The 24625-nt window shown below is 46.6% G+C and overlaps 1 protein-coding gene across 1 annotated transcript in view; it reads right to left on the bottom strand.

Moving 5' to 3' along the window:
- specc1lb (sperm antigen with calponin homology and coiled-coil domains 1-like b) overlaps positions 1–19848 on the bottom strand; it is a 30389-nt gene extending 10541 nt beyond the window's left edge. Inside the window, exons 1-11 of the mRNA XM_084442329.1 lie at positions 19757–19848; positions 15762–15945; positions 15410–15563; positions 13438–15218; positions 12836–13043; positions 12438–12511; positions 12011–12186; positions 11467–11633; positions 10921–11036; positions 4042–4120; positions 291–380 (exon numbers count right to left, since the gene is read on the bottom strand). Of these exons, the coding sequence (XP_084298455.1) occupies positions 291–380; positions 4042–4120; positions 10921–11036; positions 11467–11633; positions 12011–12186; positions 12438–12511; positions 12836–13043; positions 13438–15218; positions 15410–15563; positions 15762–15902 (2986 nt within the window). The 5' untranslated portion in view covers positions 15903–15945; positions 19757–19848. The remainder of the gene's footprint in view (positions 1–290; positions 381–4041; positions 4121–10920; positions 11037–11466; positions 11634–12010; positions 12187–12437; positions 12512–12835; positions 13044–13437; positions 15219–15409; positions 15564–15761; positions 15946–19756) is intronic.
- Between the last annotated feature and the right edge of the window lie 4777 nt (positions 19849–24625).

Here is a 24625-nt window from a genome sequence, read left to right as displayed (position 1 = left end):
GATTACATTTCAGCAAACAAAACTTACTGGAAGTACATAGGCCTTCCCAGATTTACAACCGAATGGAAAATCTAAGCGCTTTTGGTGGCTGGTGGGGGTTCATTTGGTACTCTGTTTACATTATGTTAATCTCCATGACAGGGACACTACACAGAGACTACTGTGCTTGTGACTGCTGACCAACGCTGGGGTTATCAGTGTACTATCAACACACACTTTGACTAGCACTACAGCTAATCTTATTGGGCACCAGAACAGTGTGTAGAGCAGACGCGCGCACACAAACACACCTGAGAGGGACTTTGAGGAGTCCATGTTGGGGACCCTCTGGAGGGCAGAGGGGGTGCGAGTCCCAGGTGAGGCCCGGAGCAGGTGATCTGCTGTTGGAGAAGAGGAACACACACGCACACACACGTTAACACTCAGAATGTAACAGGTGGTACAACCCAAATAACTGTCAACTTGAAATATTGGGTAAAGCAGGGCTTCTGACTGACATGTTATACTGGTGGCAGTGCTACCACTAAGTTTTTTAGCTAGTGGCAGTATCACATAATTTGGTGGCAGAAAAAAAGTAAGTGAATTTTTATTAGCGTACTAATCGCATAGTTATATTACCTGGTGAGGTGTGTGTGAGTGTCTGTGTGCCTTTATGTGGATATGTGTGCGTGGATATTTAGTTTATGTATCTATATATTTTCACATGTACATATTTAAACATTGTTATTTCACCAATATTATTTGACTCATTGCATATTTTTTTTTTTTTTTTACCACCGCCCTAGGCTCACGAGTCAGTCTCTAAACGCAGTGCTCAACTACAGTAGAGGAGGGAATCTGGAGACCACCTCTGTCCAGGACGAAGGAGGTTATGTTTTCGGTGCAGTTTTTTCCTTTGTTAGCAGGATTACGCAACGATTTTATTGAAACTGTAGCATGGGCCAACTTGAAGCCCATTACATTTTGGAGCTGATCCAAATCACAGGGCGGGTACATCCTCTAGATTCCTGCTGTCGGCCCTGTCATAGTTACAGTAGCTACAGTAGCTGAGACACATCGGAGAACAGAGCAGGAGAGCCTCTGTTTGGCTGACCCCAGCTGTGTCCTCTGTTTGGCCGACCCCAGCTGTGTCCTCTGTTTGGCTGACCCCAGCTATGTCCTCTGTTTGGCTGACCCCAGCTGTGTCCTCTGTTTGGCTGACCCCAGCTGTGTCCTCTGTTTGGCTGACCCCAGCTGTGTGAAACCTAGCTGCTCATTCACTTTTTTTACATTTGTCTCCTCCAAGTATCGGTATCCTAATGTCACTGCACTGATGACCATGCCCAAATCTCATGACAACTTAGGGGGGTACGTACATCTGAACGTGCATGAGGCAAAACGCGCACACGTGCGAATCGAAAGAACGTACGCACTAGATATGCTAACATGCACATTGATTTCCACCTCGGGGCGAGGCGGAAGGTCGGAAATGAATGTTCATGGATGCATATCTACTGTGCGGATTCTATTTTTCCAATTCACCTGTAAACCTTTTTGCACAACAGGGCTCCAGACTGCAACCAAAGTGCGAGTTAGAATGTCACGTTTTCTCATTTGCGCGAGTGCATGATCGATCAAGGCTGTTTTGGTCCATCTCCGGCACAAGTAGCCGTCTGCATTATTGTGGTTGAAAGTAACGTCATTACTTTATCTTCTTCACTGGCTCAGACGGCCTCTCCCGACTACGCTCTCCCAGCATGCACTTCAATCATCAGTGCGCGTGTACAGTACATAGCAGCGCTGATGACATGAGCAACACAATCCATTTACCTGGTTAGAATTGGGGGGGGGGGGGGGGACAATTCATGTTTTTCAGTTTGTCCCGTTTCCCCTGTGGGATCTGTGGTCATGTTGATGACATGCATCATAGGCGGAGGTCTCTTCCCTTTGTATTCTTATTTCTAGGCTGTACTTAGTATAAAATGTCAACTATGTCTGCAGTTCCCTTTTTTGTCGTTGAAAATTAATAAACATTTGGTCAAAACAGTGCATATAATAACTTAAACTTAAAATAACCCTGTAAAATATCCCTGTACACCTTACAAGAGATCCCCAGAAGCCCCAGGGTCTGCAGACGGCCGACTATCATCTATCACCTGGTCTTCTCGGTCTTTGTCGCTGGGCGAACCAGGTGTTCACTTTCTCTGGCGTCACGGTCTTCCAAACTAGGCCCCTCAATGCTGATTATGCACTTATTATACATACAGTAATACATGTATTATAAGTGCATAATCCTCCACTGTGTCTGTGTGGAGAGATGCTCTAATGTCAATAAATAACAAATATACCAGCGAAAGTCAAGTTTTTTTTTTTTTAATGGCAGTGGACAGATTTTTTGGTGGCGGTCTAGGGCCTTGGATGTCAGGAGATCTTGGTTTAAAAACACAACTTGACTGAAAAGAACAACGTGCTCTAACAGGGACAGACGGTTTTACAGAACCCGTGGACCTAGGGATTATCACCATGACAACGGGGACATAATTGGCAGCCAGCCTGTAGTGAATCACGCATCAAATACTCTTAATACCCATTACATTAAATACCAGTTAATATAACAAACCTCTCCCTATAGACAGACCCTCGTGTGCCTAGCCGAGTGGAAAAAGCCTGTGTGTGTGTGAGCTAGCTAATGCCGTATATGAGCATGTGATCACAGGGATAAATTCATGCTCCTGTAGTCTGGTAGCCTGGCTTCCCTACTGAGACCCGGGGCTGTGCTAGAGAACCTGGGCTGCTTTATTAACATGGCGCTGGAGCTGGGGCATTCATATGGGGCTAGGGGATTCGTATGGGATTGGGGCTGGGGGATTCGTATGGGATTGAGGCTGGGGTATTCGCATGGGATTGGGGCTGGGGTATTTGTATGGGATTGGGGCTGGGGTATTTGTATGGGATTGGGGCTGGGGTATTCATATGGGGCTGGGGTATTCATATGGGATTGGTGCTGGGGTATTTGTATGGGATTGGGGCTGGGGTATTCATATGGGATTGGTGCTGGGGTATTTGTATGGGATTGGGGCTGGGGTATTCATATGGGATTGGTGCTGGGGTATTTGTATGGGATTGGGGCTGGGGTATTCATATGGGATTGGTGCTGGGTTATTCGTATTGGATTGGGGCTGGGGTATGCATGGGGCTGGGGTATTTGTATGGGATTGGGGCTGGGGTATTCATATGGGATTGGTGCTGGGTTATTCGTATTGGATTGGTGCTGGGGTATTTGTATGGGGATTGGGGCTGGGGTATTCGTATTGGATTGGTGCTGGGGTATTTGTATGAGATAAGGGCTGGGGTATTTTTATGGGATTGGGGCTGGGGTATTTGTATGGGATTGGGGCTGGGGTATTCGTATGAGATTGGGGCTGGGGTATTTGTATGGGATTGGGTCAGGGGTATTTGTATGGGATTGGGGCTGGGGTATGCATGGGGCTGGGGTATTTGTATGGGATTGGGGCTGGGGTATGCATGGGGCTGGGGTATTTGTATGGGATTGGGGCTGGGGTATGCATGGGGCTGGGGTATTCATATAGGACTGGGGCGGGGCTATGGAGCTGGGATATGCATATGGGTCTGGGGCTGCGGTATCAACCTGGGTCTGGGGCCGGTTGGGTGGCTTTATTAACACAGGAATATGAGACCAGAGGCTGCTGCATTAGCTCCTATATTAACCCTGTTTTAAAGTGAGATGGCTGGTTAGGCTCTGGGCCCTCTGGGGGTGACACTACAGTAGGAGGTGGTCGCAGACCTGAGGCCTTTCTCACATTATTACAATTGACCCAGGTTGCTTCAGACTCAACATGCGGGTCAACCCTTTAGAGGGGGGCTAGGTTGGCTCATCTGCTCTGCAATTCTACGGAGAGAGACCGACCATCGAAATTCACAACGTGGATCGTCTATGAATTTAATAACTTTCAGTGATTGACATGGAGTGGCTTTTTTCTGCTCTGAGAAGATATATGTATGTGTGTGTGTGTGTGTGTGTGTGTGTGTGTGTGTACCCACCTGGCATACTGAGGTCAGTGTAGCTGGATCTCTTGTCCACCTTGGAAGACAAGGTTTTAGGGGTTGACACACAGTGCCTCTGAAACACACAATGAACACTCAGGAGTTAGCGTAGGCCATACACTAGAATACAAAACTACAATAACACACTTTTCTAAAACATGTTTAGACCTTGCCAAGACCTTACACAGATGTTCGGCGAAATGTTTCAATTGCCCCCAGTGGAGCCTACTTAATAATAATAATAATAATAATAATTAATTCTGTGTACTTTGTAATTGAGAAATTCTATGTGATCAAGGTGAAGGTCATTATGAGCCAATGTGAAGTGAGTGTGAGCTAGCGGTCGCTGGAGGGCCAGCTACTGGTGTGGAGGAAAAGGACTTGTACTGGGCCACTGAGAGCCCCTCCTGCTGTCTCTCTTCCAAGGTGGCTTAGTCCGTTTCTTCCAGATAAACAGCAGCACACTGCTGCTTTGTCCTCCCTGACTCACAGCCCTGCTCTCTCCCTCTCTGTCCATCTCTCTCTTTCTCTCCGTCTCTCTGTTCCAAACAGGTCAGCAATTATGGATTCCCCTTGAATAATTCCAACCCAAGATGGAACACATTATAAACATACAAGGCCAAACCGGATTCTGGATTCTACAAGCAGAGAGTGAAGTGGAACTCGGGGTTCCTAGAAGGATTTTGTGTGACGCAATCCCCCCAAAAAAGGCCAAGGAAGGTTCTAGAAAAATGAAATACTGAAATGTACATGTTAATGTAGTCCAGGAAATACAGTGTACACATACTGTACCACTGGGACAGAGAGAGAGCTCATATCTTTAATATTACTGTACACACCCACACGCAGACCCTAGGGAGAGGATGAAACCCTCTGATTAATATTTAATCATCAATAAAATCAAATGTGTGTGAGAGAAAGAGTATTTCCTCTGACGCCGTCTGTGATATTGACCAGTATTAAAATAGACCGGAAACAAATAAATGTTTCATGGCCATGACTCCAAAAGTGATAGGTTGACTCTCCTTGGGGTGAATCGAATCTAGGAGACCAATGCTTCCCTAAAAGTGTAGTTTAGAAAATCGAATCATTCTGTATGGGCCCGTGATTGGTGCATCATGAATGTACCCTGGCGTGGTGGATGTGTTAAATAAATTACAAAGTGTTAATAAATGAGGATGATGTCTAATATACAGTATAAGTGCTAATGAATGACGATGAGGATGATGTGTTAATAAATTACAAAGTGGATGAGGATGAGAATAATAGTCAAAAGATTCAGGCAAAGATTTTGTGTCATAACTATTACTTTGGCATGTAGATTAGTGAACCTAATCATAAATTGGACTTCGATTAGTGTGCTACCTTGACATAGTGTAGTGTTCTGAGTGATATTGTAAAGTAGTAATAGTGCTTTGAATTAGCTATAAGTGTGTTTGTTTTAGAGATGATGTGCTACTGTATACTATACAGTAAATAGAATTGGCATTATGGGCCAATTATTATTATTATTATTATTATTATTAACTAATGGCCGGGTGGGACTAGTTGTGTGTTGTGATAGAATTTGAGGTGTAAAAGGACCAGCTTGTGTGTGGACTATGTTTGGTTGCATAAGGAAACTATGTGAAATATAATGAGAGTTGTGATCAACAAGGATAGATGGTTACATGGTTTCAAGTTCCAGGACTTGGTGGCAGGTCTGTATAAATGTCCTAGATAAGACAAAAAGGGGAATGCAGAAGTGAAAAGTCATTATTATTTTTTATTTTTTTTTGTGACTATGCACTATAAAGATCCATGTCCTGAGAAATATGTCTTTGATGAACTGTGCCCACCCTTGTCTGACTTTTGATAACTGCTGCACAGCTATGACGCAGTACATGACCCAGTGTCTTTTGATGTACCAGAACTAAATTGTTTAGGGTCAATGACATTAGGCTACTGATAATTAGAGACGACAAATGTCAAAAATATCCCATCAGCTCCCCAAAAAATTGTCAAATAAAAAGTTGTTCCCACGCAGGCGGCTGCCCCAACCCCCTGAGGGCCATCTGCACATTTGCAAATACAGTAGGTTATCTTACCAACCCAATGCAGAGCATAACCAGTATTGTTTTGTGTTAATACTGTACGTGGTTGCATCACCAAAGAGCTACTGTAGCTTGTCGGTGGCGTAGCTGGTTAAAACAATGTTTTTCCCGCTGGAGACCCGGGTTCAAATCCACCCCTGTGCAATAAAAATGCACAACGCCGATGAGTTGAAATGGTCACCAGTGCATAATAAAGAGTTTATTAACCACCTTAATAAGGCACTGTTCTCACTTTAGATGCGGTAGCTGCAAAATGCATAGTAACATGTATGATAAGTGCATAATTTACAGCTATTATGAAACTAATAAGGATTTTATTAACATTCTTAAGCAGTTTATGGACTGTTAACACATTTCTTATAAATATCAATAAGTGCATAATTAACGGCTAATAAGCATGTATAAGAATCATAAATGTTTAATAAGGCTTTATTAATGTTCTTAAGCAGTTTTAAACTGTTAACAAGCTGCTTATAAATGTTTTAATCTAACAATAAACATTTATAATGCTATTATTAACACTTATACATGTCTTATTAACACATATTAATGTTAAGCATCTTGTAAGGACCTTATTACCTATTAACCAGGGTTTTTCCTGCATAGAGAATTACGAGGCAGCACCTCTGTCAAATTTCATGCCGCCTCCAGCTCTCAACAAAAAAAACAAACAACTACTCAGCCCTGCCAACCTGTAAACATTTTGCGTAGTACTGTAGTTACTACTAGTAACTTTTTTGTTTTTCAGTGATTTATGTTGTACAATTTTAATCTGTGCGGCCTTGAAATATAATTGGGAGCATTTGTGCAAGTGCACATAATTGTTCTGGTGCTGCCTTTTTCCCTTCAGATGATTTACTAGTTACACGCTCATGTGCGGTGTCATTCGCGTTAGCAGTAGTGTTCCGCCAGTCACTTCAACGCCTAAACAGCCATATATCAATTTAGGAGGGTGGCAAAAACATGGTGTGTGGACGTGGAGAAAGCTCTCAACTTCACAAACGCATCTAGCACCTTGAGCTCAAGTTATCAAGCTCAGGTTATTGAACAGACAATGCTTTCTCTAGGAGAGTGTGATGCCTCTTCTCCATTCATTGACATAAAACCGCTGGTCTACAGTAGTTTACATGTTTGGCCTGACAACCTATATCATAGTCACAGGGCCTTGATGTGCCCTCACAAATGCTCTAGGCTGTTTGTCATTTAAAAATAAATAAACAATGAAATCGGATAATTGCAGGCTAATATAGTTAGGCAGACAAGCTAATCCAGCACACATTAGTGCACAGAAAATGAACCAGAATGCAGAAAATGAAGCTTTGATGCCCAAAATGACCCCCAGACCCCCCACTTAAATCACCACCTCTGCCTCATTTTGAGCCAGGCAGACATAGGCCAGCCCAGGAGGAGAGCATTTCCTGTAGGTCAACCGGAAGCGCATGGGCTGGAAACTATTTAACTTTTCTTAGCCCCTGGTTAAGATTTGAGATTCCTGGAGCTTAGAGACTGTGGAATGCTTGCATCTGGGTAAGATGTGGAAGGCGGGACTGGGGAAGCATTGCACATTAATTGATCAATAACGGATGTTTTCTTTCCACCTATTGTCTGTTCCTATCCTCTGAGACTTCTATGGCACTGTAGGAGGAGACAGTCTTGCTGAACAACCTCTGACTTGGAGGCCCTGCAGCAGCCTGTCTGTGGAGACAACCTATGTGCACCACACTGATATACATCTTACCTCTGTATAAACAGATATAATATATGATTTCATATAACCATACCTGTCTCTGGTAATCAGATTCTTTTCAACATACAAACTCAGTTGAACTCAGTCAAGAATTGTTCTTTCATGTAGGCCAGATGTATGATCAACCTAGAAGGGATATGTTCCTGTAAGGCCATCCTCCAAGGTTTCCCCAGCAATATTTTGGTTGTGGGTTTTTCCTCGCCATTAAATTTTACTTTTTGTACAAAAGTGTAGGGAAAAAAGCTTGAAACTGGCCTGTTAAGATCATTAATGTTAAATATGAATACAATATAAATGACTGTTATGGCTTCTCATATGGGCCTACTAAACAGACCCGTCGCTAGGGCTCAGTCTTAAACGGGGCATATGAACTGCATGAGGGGGCACAATTATAATGAACTATTTTTGATGATACAATATGCTATTGTATTTGTGCAGCACTGACGCATACTAATTATACTGAGCTCTCTCATTCTCCTTCTGACTGATAGTATGTTAAACTTAGAAAACGTTGAAAAAAAGTTCACACGTTGCGGTAGATGTCCTCAAAGTTAGGGCAAGGGTAGGCCTATAACCTGTGATGACAGTTAATGTGGCCTAGTGTGCACAGCTCAGTTCGACTCCCAACTGAAATCACACTTGCGCTAACCGCTACATTAGCGTAACTTCCTTTTTCAGAACGGCAGCCGTCAAACAAAAAACACACCATTATTTCTTAATTTAATAAATTTCATTTATAAGGGATCTTAAGTTACTATGATTAATAAAAAAATAAAAAAATGTTATTAATTAATTAAACTATGGCCCGCCCATAGCGACAGCCATGCTACTGAATAATATATATTGTTGTGGGGAGGTAGTGTGGGGTAGCCTGATATCAGACAGAATGTCAGCTCGTTACACTCCTTTGCCAGCTTGTTACACAGCTCGTTACAGCTACAGCTCGTTACAGTCCATCAGTCAGCTGTGGAGTGGGTGTATTTGAAAGTCTGGACCCAGACTAGGGATGGGGGTCCTTCAGGATTTTTCTAAATACAGTATGCCAGGGGTCCAGAGCTCAAAAAACATTGAGAACCACTGAACCTATACAATCACTTCAGTTTTAGTAATCTCTCCTTGTGGGTCCAGACCCCTGAGAGAAAAATTTGTGAGACCAGGGGTGAAAATTAACTTTTTGGCTCACGGTGAGTCCCCTGCCAAGGGGACTGTAGATGAAAAAATCTACCGGCCAAGTATATATATTTTTTCAGATAGCCTTCCGAAATCTAGTCGCCAATTGGAAATTTTACCTGCATTTGGCCGGTGGCAGGTGTTAATTTTCACTTTGTAGGCTGAAAAGTTAGCATTTGCCACTATTTGGTGTGTAGTCCAAAATCCCTATGGGAAAAATGAATGGGATTTGCAAATAATGCCAAAAATAAGGTGTGTTTAACAGAGACTCCAAGTTCTAAGTTCGATGTTGCTAGTGAAAATGCTGACCATTGAAACTATATAGACTACATGAGTAGAATGTCTTTCTGAAGTGCCGCCATTTCCCTGGACTAGCTACTGTATAAAAATTCATATGAAATTTGCAATCGTAGAAGCTAAATCTGTCCATGGAGAAAAAAAATCTGCATATATCAGTACAATATTGAGCTAGCAGGGCAGTTTTGTGTTTATATGTGTAGTATTTATTCTGTTTAGGACATCTCACTATCTCTAGCATAGCTCAGGTTATGAAAAAAGGCAGCCATTTGAGCCCACTTTCAATAACATCAACCTCAGAACCAAAATTCACAAACCCATCATCAATGATCTATCTTAACTTTTAGAACAAAGCATACTCTATTCTGGGAGTCTCTGTTAAACACGGACCTTATTTTCGTCATTTTCACAAATCCCATTCATTTTTCCCATAGGGATTTGGGACTACAGTACACACCAAATGGCGGAAATGCCAACTTAAACCTACAAAATGACAACATCACTTCACCACTCTATGTATTGGTAACAATTATGTTTTTGCTGTATTAGAATTGATATAGAGGCCTGCGTGTCTAAGAAACTGTTAGAATAAGAGTTGCTGTGCCCCTGTGAAAAATGTGAGGGAATCAACACAAATGCACAGATAAGTTGAAATACTGAGCCGAGGTAACGATGGCAGTATGCCAAGAAATGTGTGATGAGAGCCGTTTCCAGCATAATGGGATGCTTTTCTAAATGTTCTTTGTATTTTCATTCTCCAGTTCTCCAGACTACCTACAAGCGCTTGAAGTAAAATCAAAAGAGCCCTAGTCTCCGGGATGTTTTTGTCACAGATTAGACTCTTACTCACCAAATCTAAAGGGACATCTTGAGGTCTGGAATTTATCTTAAGAAAACCGTTTCTAACCCTATGAAAGTACAGCATATCTAGCTAGGTTACCATAACCCCCTGAGTCCTCACTCCCTCTCTCCACCTGGCAGGGACTGGATTCTGTGGCCCTTGGGGAGAACATCTGGAGCAGCTACGAGGTGAACAGGGTCAATATCGCTGCCACTGGCAGCCAACACACAAGCTTAACTCCAACTACTCACAACACAACACATGGCTTCTTGAAAGCCAGCCATTAATCACAAGCTTTGTAGTGAGGTCTGTTCTAAACAGAAATTTGCAGCCGCAGCCAGTGACGGCAAAGGCGTTATCTGAAAGCAGAAGTATGGCAATTATCCTTCCTCTTAAAAGTCTTCCGCAAACACAAAACATCCTGTTTTGTCACATTGAGGTGGCCTCTGTCTCGGCAGTGCCTCCATCACGGATAACCCCGGGCGGACATCCTGATTGACTGCTGACCAATAATGGCTGGTCTAACTAGAGGACCTCCTGTCATCATGGTGACTCACCCCTGAGGCAGGGGAACCACATGAAAGCTGCGGATCTGACATCTGCTCAACTCATCTACTGTAGGTGAAGAGAAAATACTGTGATTCCGACACAAGGCTTCTTGCGTTTGTTCAGAGGATTCATTTGTGTGTGTGTGTGTGTGTGTGTGTGTGTGTCTCAGGTGAGTCTACCTGAATGGGGGACACTGCGGCAGCAGGTGGGGTCTTTAGAGGGCTGGGGCTGAGGGGGGTCCGGGCGATCGCCGTGGCAACCGGGGGCAGAGTGGCTGTAGGGGTGGTGGGTGAGCCTGCAGATGTGGAGGAGGAGGAGAGGGGATGAGAGGAGGAGGAGGTGGTAGAGAAGGAGGAGGAGGTGGAACAAGAGGAGGGGGGTGAAGAGGAGGAGAAGGAAGAGAAGAGGAGGTGGAGAGTGAAGAGGAGGAGGTGGAGGAAGAGAAGAGGAGGTGGAGAGTGAAGAGGAGGAGGTGGAGGAAGAGGAGGAAAGGGGATGACTGGCGTTGCTGACAGGACAGTGGGCCTTGAAACAGCTGACTGGCTGGCTGGCTGGCTTACTGACTGACTGACTGGCTGGCTGGCTGGCTGGCTGACTGACTGGTTGGCTGGCTGGCTGGATGACTGACTGACTGGATGACTGACTGTCTGGCTGACTGGCTGTCTGGCTGGCTGGCTGGCTGGCTGGCTGGCTGGCTGACTGGCTGGCTGGCTGGCTGACTGTACCCGGTGTGGAAGCGTTGTCGAAGCTCTTGATGAGGGTCTTGACGGTGGGGGAGGGCTCAGAGGAGGTAGAGGAGCGTCGGCTGAGGCCCATGCCCTGTCTCAGGGCCGCCAGGTCCCTCTCCACCGCGTTCATGTAGTTGTACACCCGGCCCCTCTCCTCATCCTGCCTGAGACATGGAGATATCCATCAATACCTCCAACACTGGTACAGGCTGGGCTACGCACGCACACGCACAAGCGCACACAAACGCACGCACACACACGCACACAAATGCCGTCACCAAGCTTGAACACACATGCACGCACACACACACACAGTCACCAAGCTTGAACACACACACACACACACACAGTCACTAAGCTTGAACACACACACGCACACACACCAAGCTTGTACACACACACACACACACACACTTAGTCACCAAGCTTGAGCACACACACACACACACACACACACACACACACACACACACACACACACACACACACACACACACACACAGTCACAAACAGCAACTCCCATCTCCTGGGATCTACATACTTGCGGTTTTTGAGGTCCTCCAGCTCCTTCATCATCTTCTCGTTCTTCTCCTGGGTGTCCAGCAGGCGGCGCCGCAGGTCTCCGTTCTCCTCCTGAGCCTCTGACTTGATGTCGTTGGCAACGACCACGGCTGTCTGGAGGTCAGCCTGGAACTGACGCCACTCCATTGACTCCTCCTGCAGAAGGCGAGGATCAAACTCGAACATCAATACACACACACACACACCATTAGATAGGACACGATATCATTAGAACACACTGGGGTCACATTTTGCGGTCAGCATGCAAATGTTTGTAACTCTCTGCATGGTCAAGTTCAGAAAACAGACATGTTGGGTCAGTCTATGAAGCGTGTTTATAAGACCTGGCCAGAGCCGAGAGATCCACAATGCTCTGGGTTCTATTCCCCTTTTATTTAGAAACGCACCCGCAGCTTCCGATGAAGAATCTTGATATCTCGCTCCATGTCATGTTTTTGGTCCTGTAGCTTCTTCACAGAGTCTGTAAGAGCAAAGCAATATCAGTGAGGAATGAATGAATGAATGAATGGAAACCAGTGAATAAGCAACTCCTGAGGAGATGACGGTACCACATCGCCACCCAGTGGCCATGGACAGAAGTGTTACTCTGCTTGTAACACACACCAAACACCTGTCTCTCTAAGTTTGTTAAACATTGACCTAGAGACCATCAACGTCGGAAACCTCTTACTGGGAGGCTGCCAATTGCAGACCCCAGCTGCATCCCCCCTCACTACCGTTTATCTGAGACCAACCCCCCCGACCCCCAACCCCCCCCCCCCCCCCCATGGAACCCTCCACTCACTCTCCAGGTCGGTGATCTTGAGGTTGTCATGGAGCTTGACGACTCGGTGCTGCTCCACCTCGTCCTCCAGCTCGAAGATGGTCTCCTTCATGTCGGCGATCTCCGTCTCCCTCTCCTCCAGCTCGGAGCACTGCTGGGCCAGGGCGCGCTTCTGCTCCGCCAGCTGCTTCTGGACCTCGTCGCGGAATGCCCGGAAGTCGTCCTGCAGCTGAGCGAGAGACGAAGACGCGCGCGGGCGCACTTACACGCGCGGGAATGGACGGCGGCGCTTACGGCGCCGAACGCGCACAGATACGGTGAAACCGTGAGCCAGGATGAGGGGGCGGAGCACACCAGCCAGCCCAGGACTGAAGTTAATACCGAGCTCACTGAGAGGTTCAAACTCAGTTTTTATATATAAAATCAAACTTTATTTATATCCAGCGTTTTACACGGAGGCAATGCGATGCGATGAAATGGGGGCGATACATACTGTACTGACCCTGCCACTAATGTAATCGAACGATTATTCAGCTCCTTGACCGAGGCCTAGCCCGATCCGTTCCCGACATCTACATGTCCCTCCTCTATCCCGAGAGCGAGGTTAGAGGTCACACACTCACCTTGCTGATGCCGGCCTGCAGCCGGGCCGCCTCGTTCCTGGTGTGACCGAGCTCCTCCTCCAGCTGGGCCGCCGCCGTCTCCGCCCTCTCCTTGTCGCGCCGCTCGCTCTCCAGCAGGTGGCGTATGTCCGTGCGCTCGCCGGCGTTGTGGATGGCGTAGAGCTCCGCCACCCGCTGCCTCTCCTGCTCCAGCTGGGCCCTGCAGCGGACGAGCTCCGCCTGCTCGCCGCCCGCCGCCTCCCGCAGGGCCTCCAGCTCGCCGGCCGCCGCCCCCCGCTCCCGGCGCTCCATCTCTGCCGTCCTCTCCGCCAGGTGGACGCGCTCCTTCAGCGCCGAGATCAGGCCCTGGGCGTCGGCGTTGTCCTGCTCGGCCAGGTTCAGCGCCCCGCTCAGGTGCTGCTGCACCCCCAGCAGCTGCTCGCGCTCGAAGCGGGCGCCCTCGCTCAGCTCGGCGTAGCGGCGCTCCAGCTCCAGGTAGCAGCCGCTCTTAGCCGCCTCGCCGCCGTCGGTCGGGGCGTAGGGGACGCGGTGCTCGTCCAGCAGGCCCCGGAAGTAGTCCATCTGCCGGCCGTAGAGCTCCAGCCGGTCGCCCTGCTGGCACAGCGAGTCCACCAGGAGGGCCTTCTCCTCGCCCAGGCGCTCGTTTTCGGCGCTCAGCTCCTGGGCGATCTGCTGGAGATCGGCCAGCTCCTGCAGGGTGGCCTGGAGCTCCTCGCAGGTGCTGTGCTGGTTCTCCTCCATCTGGTGGATCCGCTCCGTCAGGCACGCCACCGACACCTCGCTGGCGCCGCCGCTTCCGCCCCGCCGCGAGGACCGCCCCCCCCCGCCGCCGCCGCCGCCCCCGGGCAGCCCTCCGCAGCCCTCCGACTCAGAGGAGGAGCCGCAGGCGGAGGCGGAGCCGGAGGGAGCGTCCAGGGCGTCGTCGCTGGACGTGATCGGCTGGTAGGCCTCGCTGCACTCGCTGTCGGCCACCTCCGGGGAGAGGGCGCGGCCCCGCGGCTCCGCCAGGAGGTCCTCCGTGGAGCTACGGGTCGAGCCGGGGGCGGAGCCGTGAGGGGAGGCGCCCGGGAGGGAGGAGGAGGACGAGGAGGCGGCGGCGACCAGGGCGCCGCCCATACCGCAGTGCCCATTGACGCCCGCCGGCTCCGGGCTGAGGGAGGGGAGGCGCAGGGCCTTGTGGGGGCTCTCCAGCCTCTGCTCCAGGGAGAACCCCAGCGCGTTGAGCCGGTCTTTCAGCATGCGGTTCTCGCTCTTCAGCAGGTTCAGCTCCCCGCGGATGCCCTGGTTCTGGTCCTGCAGCAGCAGCAGGGTGGACTCCACGTCTGCCGTCATCAGAGCGGGGGCTTCCCTCTCCCCTTTCTCCCGGGGGAGGGGGGCCGCGGCGGCGGCGGTCGCCTCCCCCTCCCCCTCCTCCCTGCCTCCTCCCTCCTCTTCCTCTCCCTCCTCCTCCTCCTCTTCCTCGGGGAGGCCCAGCTGGACCCGGATGGTCCTGAGCTCGCCGCGCAGGTGGACGATCTCGACGTCTTTGCTCTTGGCCAGGCCCAGCAGGTCGTTGACCCGCGTCTCGAGAACCACCTTGTCGCTGATCTGCCCGTCCGATCTGGACTTGCTCATGCGGGACTCTGACTCGGCCACCGCCCTGCTGCGGAGTCTCTTGGGCGGGCCCGAGGTCTCGGAGGGTCCGGCGGGTTTCCTGCTGGCGCCGTTGGTCCTGGAACGCTCCCTCAGGCCCTCCCGGGTCGAGCTGGGATCCTTGGCCACCGAGGACGGCCCACGCCTGGCTGTAGAGTCACCACAGGACGGACAGCTTACATATCAAAAGTGCAAAGTCATACCAGCTCAGGAGAATGATCGATTACAATAAGCAATGTGGCATTAATAGGCTATGTAAGGATGTTTCTGTACATTGAGAAATGTGTTTCTTATAACAGAGAGTAAATTAATTTAGAGACTTTAATCCTCTGTGCCACACCTGAGCTGGTCTTCGTCCTGCCCTCTGAGCTGCTGGCACCAGTGCTGGAGACGGTCGAGGAGTGGGAGGAGCTAATCTTCTTTGTTTTAGCCGCAGCTGTGGAGGCTCCTCCTCCTGTAGTGGTGGCTGATGGGAGGTCATCGCTGCTCTTTGCCTGGAGACAGACGGCAAACACGGAGGCAATCGCACCACAACTACCGGGCTTGTGGTTCTAGGGTAGTTTAGGTTAAGTTAGGCTACTTGCTGGCTTTAAAAACACACAGCCCATTCCAAATGCTGGTTATCAATAACACATGAAAGCCAAAACAATTCCTCCATCTTGGTTTTTATCTTATTGTGTGTGTTTATCTACCTTAGAGAGGGGGGCAGAGGTCTTGGTGGTAGTCTTGCCGGCTGTGCCCATGGTAGTGTTGCTTCTATCTACTGCCTGGGTCTTACTGGTGCCTGTGGTGGCTTTGGACACGCCGGGCGCAGGCCTGCTCGCCTTCCTCATACTGGGCTGCAGGTCTCTCCGACATTTAACGTTACAACGTAACCTGCACCAGGAAAACACACAAATAGAGATTCAGAGCAACAGTAGGAGTCAGCACAGAGGCTCGGTTTAGAAACGGTTCAGTAAAACTAGGCTAGTCTCACTGTATGTTTCAGTGATTCGGAAGTATCAAAATGCTACCTATAGGCTATCAGAAGTAGGCATCGGCTAGCGCAATAGTAGAAAATTAGTAGGAAGGAAAGATGACACAACTTCGCAACGCTCCATATCCAAGTAAACGCTCTTAAAAGCTGAATCCAAAACGTAACAAAACTCTCACGAGGGCTATGCGATGCAGTCAAACACTTCAACAAGTTTCACATTATCCTGGATAAAGCAGTTGACTACGAACTTACCTCATGCCTGAGGCTGTTGTTTTCCTGGGAGAGCACATGACGGGTTCTAGCTAAAGGAGCTGCTGTAGGATAAATAACTTTCAATCCCTGTGTGCTCCTTGTGTCCAGTTAAGTCATCTAATCATCCAATCATTCCCCTGCCCTGTTGTCCAATCAGAGGAAGACATGTAACCTATATATCCCGTCTCCGTGCTGTGGCCTATTTATATACAAACGGCTTGCACTATCTCTCTCCAAGACATACACACACACACACACACACACACACACGCGCACACACACAATCACAGTTGGATGCAGGTTTGAAAGCACACAAGCCATGTGATTGGAGGGTCTTAAACGCCCAGAGTGGCTTCCTCCCTTATCACATCATCATGGCCAGCTCTACTGCAGCAACAGCAGCAGCAGCGGTGGTCTAGGCTGCCTTAAAAGGCATGATGAGCCTGTGTGTGTGTGTGTGTGTGTGTGTGTGTGTGTGTGTGTGTGTGTGTGTGTGTGTGTGTGTGTGTGTGCGTGCGTGCGTGCGCGCAGGCCTGGAGGCTGGCCTCGATAAACGGTATCCAGACAGGGCTGTTATTGTTGTTGTCATAACATTTCACTTCCAGGAGCAGTTTGAAAGGTAGCGTTCGTACCAAGAGGGAGAGGGCATGGCTACTGTCAAAAAGAATGAGTTCAATCTGATGGTTAACACACTGCAGGCCTAACCCCAGTACATCACAAACAGACTCCAGCCGGGACTAGTCAGACCAACAGTCCACTCACCACCTATTATCAGATACGACCCAAACCAATACGACCACATGTCCCTCCCTGTAATCTATTCTTCAGTACTGTATACATAAAAGCTTTGAACGTTCGGTATAACGACAGGTAAGCTAGAGTCTATCCACAGAGCCCTTCTTTGTAGCTGAACCCCCTACCACCCCCCTGCCTCCTTGAACTTGATCTGTTTGAAATCCAGACCAAACAAAGCCAGCCCCCGCCCATGCCCCAGACACAGCACACCTAACCTGACTGACAGCAGACAGTCCAGCTACTGCAGAGCGCACGGATCGCTGGGGTTGAAACACCCTGTAGGGAGTAGCAGCTTACTATTCAACCAACAAGAGGTTACTGCGGGTGGAAATTAGCTGTTAAGCTATAACCTTGTACAGTGCAGCTCTCCCTATTCTATAGGGTAAATGTCTACTGTACCTTGTCCCTGTCTTAAAAATAAATAAAATCAATCAATCAATCTATCACTGAGCCTAGTGCTGCATCTCTGTAATACGATAGGAATATTCAACCAAAGAGGCTGACTATGAAGGATTATGCTATTATTCATGAGTCTGCTTGAACCAGATGGGTCAGAATCGGTGGGTGCAGGTGTACTAGTGAGGACCAGTCTCACCTAGCTGGCCTACATCGCTCAGCTCCCTGGTGTCACTGAGGAGAAGGGAGTTCGGCCTGTGAAGTATCAGAGGAATGTCTTCATTACACAAACGTATAGGCCAAGTCAAAACAATCAACATCCAAGCAGTAGAGCGTAAACATTTGTTCTAATATGTTATGTGAGATCCAGGGAGTCGGGGTAGAAAGGGGTTCCCTGGGGATGGATAGGACAACACTCTGGAAATCATAACGTAACTCTGGAAATCATAACATGGGGGTAGGGAGCTGTCCCCCAATTTGGAGGGTGAAATGAGGAGAGGCCTAAACATCTAAAGTCCCAGATGTGTTTCTGTTGTTTCAATTCCATGTGTTAAATAGCGTATTGGGTCTTCTCTCAGAGACAGAGAAGTCAGAGGCAAAAAAAACAAAAAACCTACAAGACATGATATCCCCCGGTTGTTCTTGGCCTCATTTTCTATGCGCCTAAATCCTAAGGTCTGCCTTCCGAAATAATCTTCAAAGCCCAGTTGTACCCCACACATCCCAAGAGTACAGCATTTAGGAAAAGAGACACAAAATGTCTGAACAAAAAGACAAACAGCCCATCACACCATCACACTTCCTGTGATATGCAGCATGGAGAATGCCACTTTTCAAGCCACTGGAGGGTTTTTAGCCAATTCTCCTTCATATTGTATGTAAATAGTATATCTTTTTACATTCTCTCAAACAGTATGTGTAAATAAAGAAATGAAACAAAACAATATATTTGGATCCACACCACCTAGTGTCATTCACTATCTTCTGATTGATCCAATTACAGGTCAAACCAGATCCAACAGGTCTTAGAGACAAGGTAAAGGGGTTACACCTGTCACTGATCCAAAGATGGTGGATAGTGAATGACACCAGAGAGCAGAGTAGATGACTGATACTGTAAGTAAGTTTGTTTGATGACCCAAGTCAAGCTGACCACACAGCTGAGCACAGCACTAGCTACCCTGACTGAATCACCTTCGATTCAGTGAGAAAACAGCTTGTTCCACTCAGACAGCGACTGACTGTGAAGGTATGAGTTTGAGAAAGAGAGGGACAGCTTCCAACACCGCCAGCCGTCTGTTTGAAGAGACCGTCCACTTTTATTATTTACAACACCAGATGTTTTCTGACAGGTACCCTATCAGACTTTATTGGTTCACTAGAGTTCAACGCCACTGGACAGGAATGCGCTTCGAATGGAATCACAGACGCCAAATCACAACTGGAAAGATGATAGGCCTGCAGTTTGTTCATGCATATTGCCTGTAGAGAAAGTAGAACAGGTATGGAAATTCACAGCTCCACTGTGACCTCTTCACAACACAGACCCTCTCCCCACCCCCACCCCCCACATACGGGGACCTCACAGGTTAGAGGAATGTTGGGGATATGAGGAATGGATGTGCTACTGGCAATAAAGGTCGACACAGTTGTCTGTTTGGAAAAAAGAAAGCTCAGCATGCATGTGGCTCATGACAGTTGCTGAATTCTTGTGCCAAGCAGCTGAATGGATCATCACAAGGCAAGTGATAACATATCTTTAGTTGCATAGTGTGAAACATCATCACTGTCATGATTCAAACCGCTTCAGCAGGACACTGACACCGTGGTAACACAATATATAGGTAATGATGTCATACCTAGATAGCTAATAAAAATGTCACACTAGCCTGCTAGTACGTATCTAGCTAGAAAAGGAGACAGCTTAGTTAGACAGTTAACGTTAGCCTGCTAGGGTTTCTACTTTAACTATCCAATCCTAATTCAGTCGACATCATTCCTAACATTAGCTAGCTAAATGTGGCTAGCGTATCTACTGCCCAACTATCAGGGAATATTGACAACTAGAAGTGTTTATTGCCTGTAGGGAAGTTTGACAGACATGATATTCCTAGCTAAAGACTCCCATGGTCAATAGAGAAACTGGCTAGTTAGTTACTGTGTACTGTAGCTAGCTAGCTATGGTGGCTAGCAGGCTAGCTAACTGACCGGGCAGCTGATAAAACAAATAGTTGTTAATTACAAAATCAACAACAAACACGATATTACCTGGTTTGGTTTAGTTTAGTTTATAGCTGTTGAAATCGGATTCAATTTTCAATATGGCCATGATATTTCACCATCCATCCTGGGCGTCCATGCCATTTCCTTCTCTTTTGACAGGACGAGGGGAACGAGAACTCCCAGTTTGATGATGGGGAAATGTGGGAGGTCCGGTGACGCGGAAGGAAAGGACACAAGGACACAAGAACACAAGGAAAGCCCTCCTCTCCTACTTCCATACGCTCCTACAGTAGCACTATACCATTTCTCATCATTCAGTATGATTGTAATGATGTCACTGCAAACTATAGTTCTTGATGGAAATCTTATGAAGGTGATAAGATAATCACATATTAAATATAAATATTAAAAATGACAATTTGATTTATGATTGTTAGTTTGTCCAATTACTTTTGGTCCCTTAAAAAGAGGGGTACCACCTCATATAAAATGTGTTGTTCCTACACGCTCACCTGATTTGGATGTAAATACCCTCAAAGCTGAATGTCTGCACTTAAGTTGTCAAACATGACGCCTATAGTAAAACGCATGGAGAGACATTTATACATAGATACAGGAGATTTATTTAACAGTTTGTGTACAAACATAGGCTGCAAATGCCTTCCAAACATGTATTTGTCCTCAGAGTACAGTTCCCCTTTGCAGTACAGCTCTACAAGCAGAACATGGGTGATCAAGAGAAATCTAAATCAGAAACAAGAAAACAGAGAAAATGATTTGACTGTCTCTCTGTGGTTGGTCCCATCATTTCAGCTTCATAACTGGGAATCCTATTCCCAAGAGGAAAGAGTAATACATGTCAATATGATTTCAAATATACAGTAGTAGGTGATTCAAAATATACCACATAATATGGGAATGTGTATTATGACAAACTATTGCCAGGCTCAAATAATTTTACAACAACCAAAATAGTACTCATTCATCATAAAGTATGCATACACTGAAATGCTAAAGTCATACATAGAGTAATATATTCCATATATTTAGACTTTAAAACCTATTCCACATATTCAAACCAAAATGAATCATATGTTGCTGACATATATTACTTTTCCATTAACAAAGCTACTACAGTAGTACTGCAGCTATGACAGGAACTGTACCTCAATGGTGGAAACAGATTTGTACAGTTTTTACATTAATAATAACTGATATCTAAATCTTTTCTATATTTAAGTCTAATTCAAATGTATGTGTGGACCAAACTCTGATGGACAGCACAATAAATAAACCTATGTACCCAACAGATTTGTTTTCTCTGGTATGATACATATTGTACAACCATAAGAAACGGTTAGGAGATCAACTGCAAAATCAAACAACCTTCAAACAAATCTCCTCTTACAGAGATGTAAACCAAAGTAAACTGCTTCGGCGCCACACAGTCACAGTAGGCAGTCTGCTGTAAAACTGAAATAAAACAGAAAAGTGCTAAGCCCCTCCAAAACCTGCTGTGTGCTATGCATCGTTTGCATGTTGGTACATCGTTACAAACAGGACAAAATGGTTACAGACTGTTTGGCAGTTATTTCAAAAAAACAAAACGTAGCATGTGTGGCCAAACCTTAAAAAGCAGGCCGCTAGATATGAGTCATGTATGACACAAAATGACAGACAACTTTTAAACTGTCCTCCTTCTACATACAGAGAGACCACATGGCTACTAATATTACCTTCAGATGAGTTTTTTTCAACTTCATAGATACAGTAGACTTTATACATGGAAATGGGAGAACCAAGCTGAGCACGGAATTGGATATGCTGTTTATTTCAGCGAGTGACAGAGTTCTAAGGCAGGGTAACGGGTTGTTGACTCCTTGGCATCTGTCTATTCTCTCCCAAAAAACATTTGAGATACTTTCTCTCCCAAAAATGAGTGTGACTCCGTTTGGTATTATCTATCATGTTCATGTGGGATCTTGGCAGCACATGCATGCAGTACGGTGAATTGAGATTGATCTCCGAGCACAGTACGCCATGTTCCCCAGACCTGTGTTCTACAAAAGGCGTGATGGGACACTGGCAGCGTTTCCAATGACATACAGTATCCATGCTTTGAAATCCTACTGAATACAGGCCGTAGAGAAGCTAGCACGTAGAGGCACAATGGGGCAGATAAGGGCACCCAAAGAGGACTAATTATAGCGATGAAAGCGATGTACATGAATGGTGAATGGATGCCCTGTTAGTCCCCCACAGTTACCACAGTAACTCCTTCTGTGAGTTTGGATGTATAGACTTATGCAACATGCTGGAATGGGGACTGTTCTATGGTGCAGACGGGTTCCTTTTCAACTCTTCCATGGTTCACTCTTCCAAGTCCAGATCTCCAATGTTCAATTACAGTACAGAAATCCTTTCATTCATTCTCGCACCGATGTGTGTACTGTATCTGCTATATGCTTGCTTGCAGGCACAAACACACAGTTACTGTACTGGAGTCATGCCAACTATGCTACTCTACAGTATTTGAAATGCTTGAAATCAAATATGGGTTCGCTTGATTCAGAATGGAGGAGAACCTCATGAAATCTCAGTAGCACAGGCAGTAGTAAACAAGCTTCTGGTTAACAACTAACCAGCCAGCATTAAACATGTATCCAAACCATCTTTGAACAAGCTCGCCCAGTCTGGATGTAACATGACAACACTGTGGGCCATTCACATCCCACCAGCAAATATGACAAAAAATCTATGACAGCAAAGACAAGAAAAAAAAAAAAACTAAATTGTAATCAAACATGCCTGCATGTTAAATCAAGGTGCTAAATGGAAACCTATACTATCATAATCTTTTCTTTTTTTTCCCTTCATAACAGAATATTCAAAGAGCTTTCCTCTTTAACTTTGCCCTTAAGTGGGTGAAATCCACACAGGTTGGAATGGACATGAGTTAAAGGGATAACCAGTAATCAGGAGGTTTAAGACATCCAATACGGGAATGATGGATCTACTTAATTGAACAGAAAAGAAAAAGGTCCTTCATTAGAGCAATTAGATGGTCCATCGAGTTCCCTCAGTACAAGTACTGTACACCACACTATTCACTACAGTATCTCCACTGATGCGAGGGTTGCTCCTTTTGTAATTAAGAACAGACCCAATTACAGACAGGAAGCAGTACACTATGTACCGAGCGCCACTAAATGCTCTGTATTGTAAACTATTACGTAACTGGGAAGAGTGGGTGGTGGTCATAGGATGAACTGGTGACTGGGACACTCAAGTTAGCCAACAGTTGAGGCGGCTGTGAGTTCACGGCACCATATAAAACTAGAGAGAGCATGTTTTCTTCAATCTTCATGACTCGATGATTAATGACGGGCTGGATGAAAGGGCTGAATAGATATTTCAAGAGCAAGGCTAAATCCTGCTTACATAGGCAGGACTTTACTGAAGGCGTAAATCTACCACTGTTCTTCATATAATCAGATAGAAGACACAAAAATAACAAAAACACAGTTGCTGTTCCCATCCCAAAATAAATTATGATATAGCAACAATGATTACACTGTTTAACAAAAGGACAATTAAAAAATTACAGCTTTAAGATTATGTACATACTGTATCTGTAAATACATGTTTTTTCTTCTTTTTATCCCACAAACAACAGATTAATTTGGCGGGAGATCCTGTGTTACGTGAACAAGGACATCTCCAGATCAAGGATATGAACGCAGATGACTCCTATGTTAGAAAATATATTGCTTCCTGGATATCTAAGCTTGAGGACTAGTTGAGACACAAACAATACTAATAGAGGAAATTGCTTGTTTCCGGAGGTCCGAGCTGAGAGCAGTCTGGTTGTAATGTTGATGACCATCTGCTTCGGTATGCCGGTTCTCTTTTCACAAACGTGTTGGTTGAGGAGCCTTTCTCTCGGTCTCTTTGTCTTGCGCCGAGACTTGTTTACCTTGTAAATACTCTCTTTTAAACATGTGAGTGTTGGATTCCGTATGGCCCTTCAGACAAACAGCCAGACTGGTGATATGATGGCAGCACTGGACACTCTTCAAACCCTTCAGAGGACACAGTGAAGTTCCTCCCAGCTGAACTACTCTAGAAACATGTCAACACACATTTCACAAAAGAGCTCGAATTTCTTTGACCGATGAACAAAAAAGAACAGATTTTTGATATGCCTAAACAAAAGGTACTGGTTTGTAGACTGTCTTGATGATTGTCCAAAACAAACAAATCAGATCCTCAGACCCACCTGGACTCTCGCTTAGAAGTGCTGCTTTGCCAGCGCCGGGAAACCTACACTAACCTGGAGACAACTGCATGGGGGGGGGGGTCAGAGGGGTGGTCAGAGGGCAGGAACGGAATCAGAACCAAAAAGAACCTGCGCTAGACTTGTGAGGCGTGTGTTTTCTTAGGGGCTGATCTGACCCGGTGACTCCGGTGCGTTTGTGTCTGTGCTTTGCAGGCGTGTTTAGTGGTGCGGCTTTCGGTACGACCACATCACACACAGAGCACACAGCTGCTGAGCCCCTACTGACAGACAGACAGAGCGAGGAGGGGAAGCTGCATCAGCGGACGAGGCACGGAGAATCACACCGGGGTATTAGGTGTGACGTAATGCTGCGTTTGTAGTCATCATCGGCGCTGTGTGTGTGTGTGTGTGTGTGTGTGGTATGGAGGGTTCGCCCTCTCCTCTAGTCCTCAGAGGCCTGCTGGCGCCCTCTGGTGGATATAGCCGGAACAGCCTTCAGCGTCATGTACAGTAGAACAGCCGAGTCTAGCGGACGAGTCTCACTCAATCAGTCGCTCAGTCCCCCGAAAAGACATACTGCACTAAAGGCTCAGTTTGAGCCAAACGTCTCTCCCTCCCTCTCTCTCTCTCTCTCC

The sequence above is a fragment of the Borostomias antarcticus genome (genome assembly GCF_949987555.1).
Source record: "Borostomias antarcticus genome assembly, chromosome: 8".
Classification (NCBI taxonomy): Eukaryota; Metazoa; Chordata; class Actinopteri; order Stomiiformes; family Stomiidae; genus Borostomias; species Borostomias antarcticus.
Note: the sequence above shows the minus strand (reverse complement) of the source record. Positions and strands in the feature narration are given on the sequence as shown.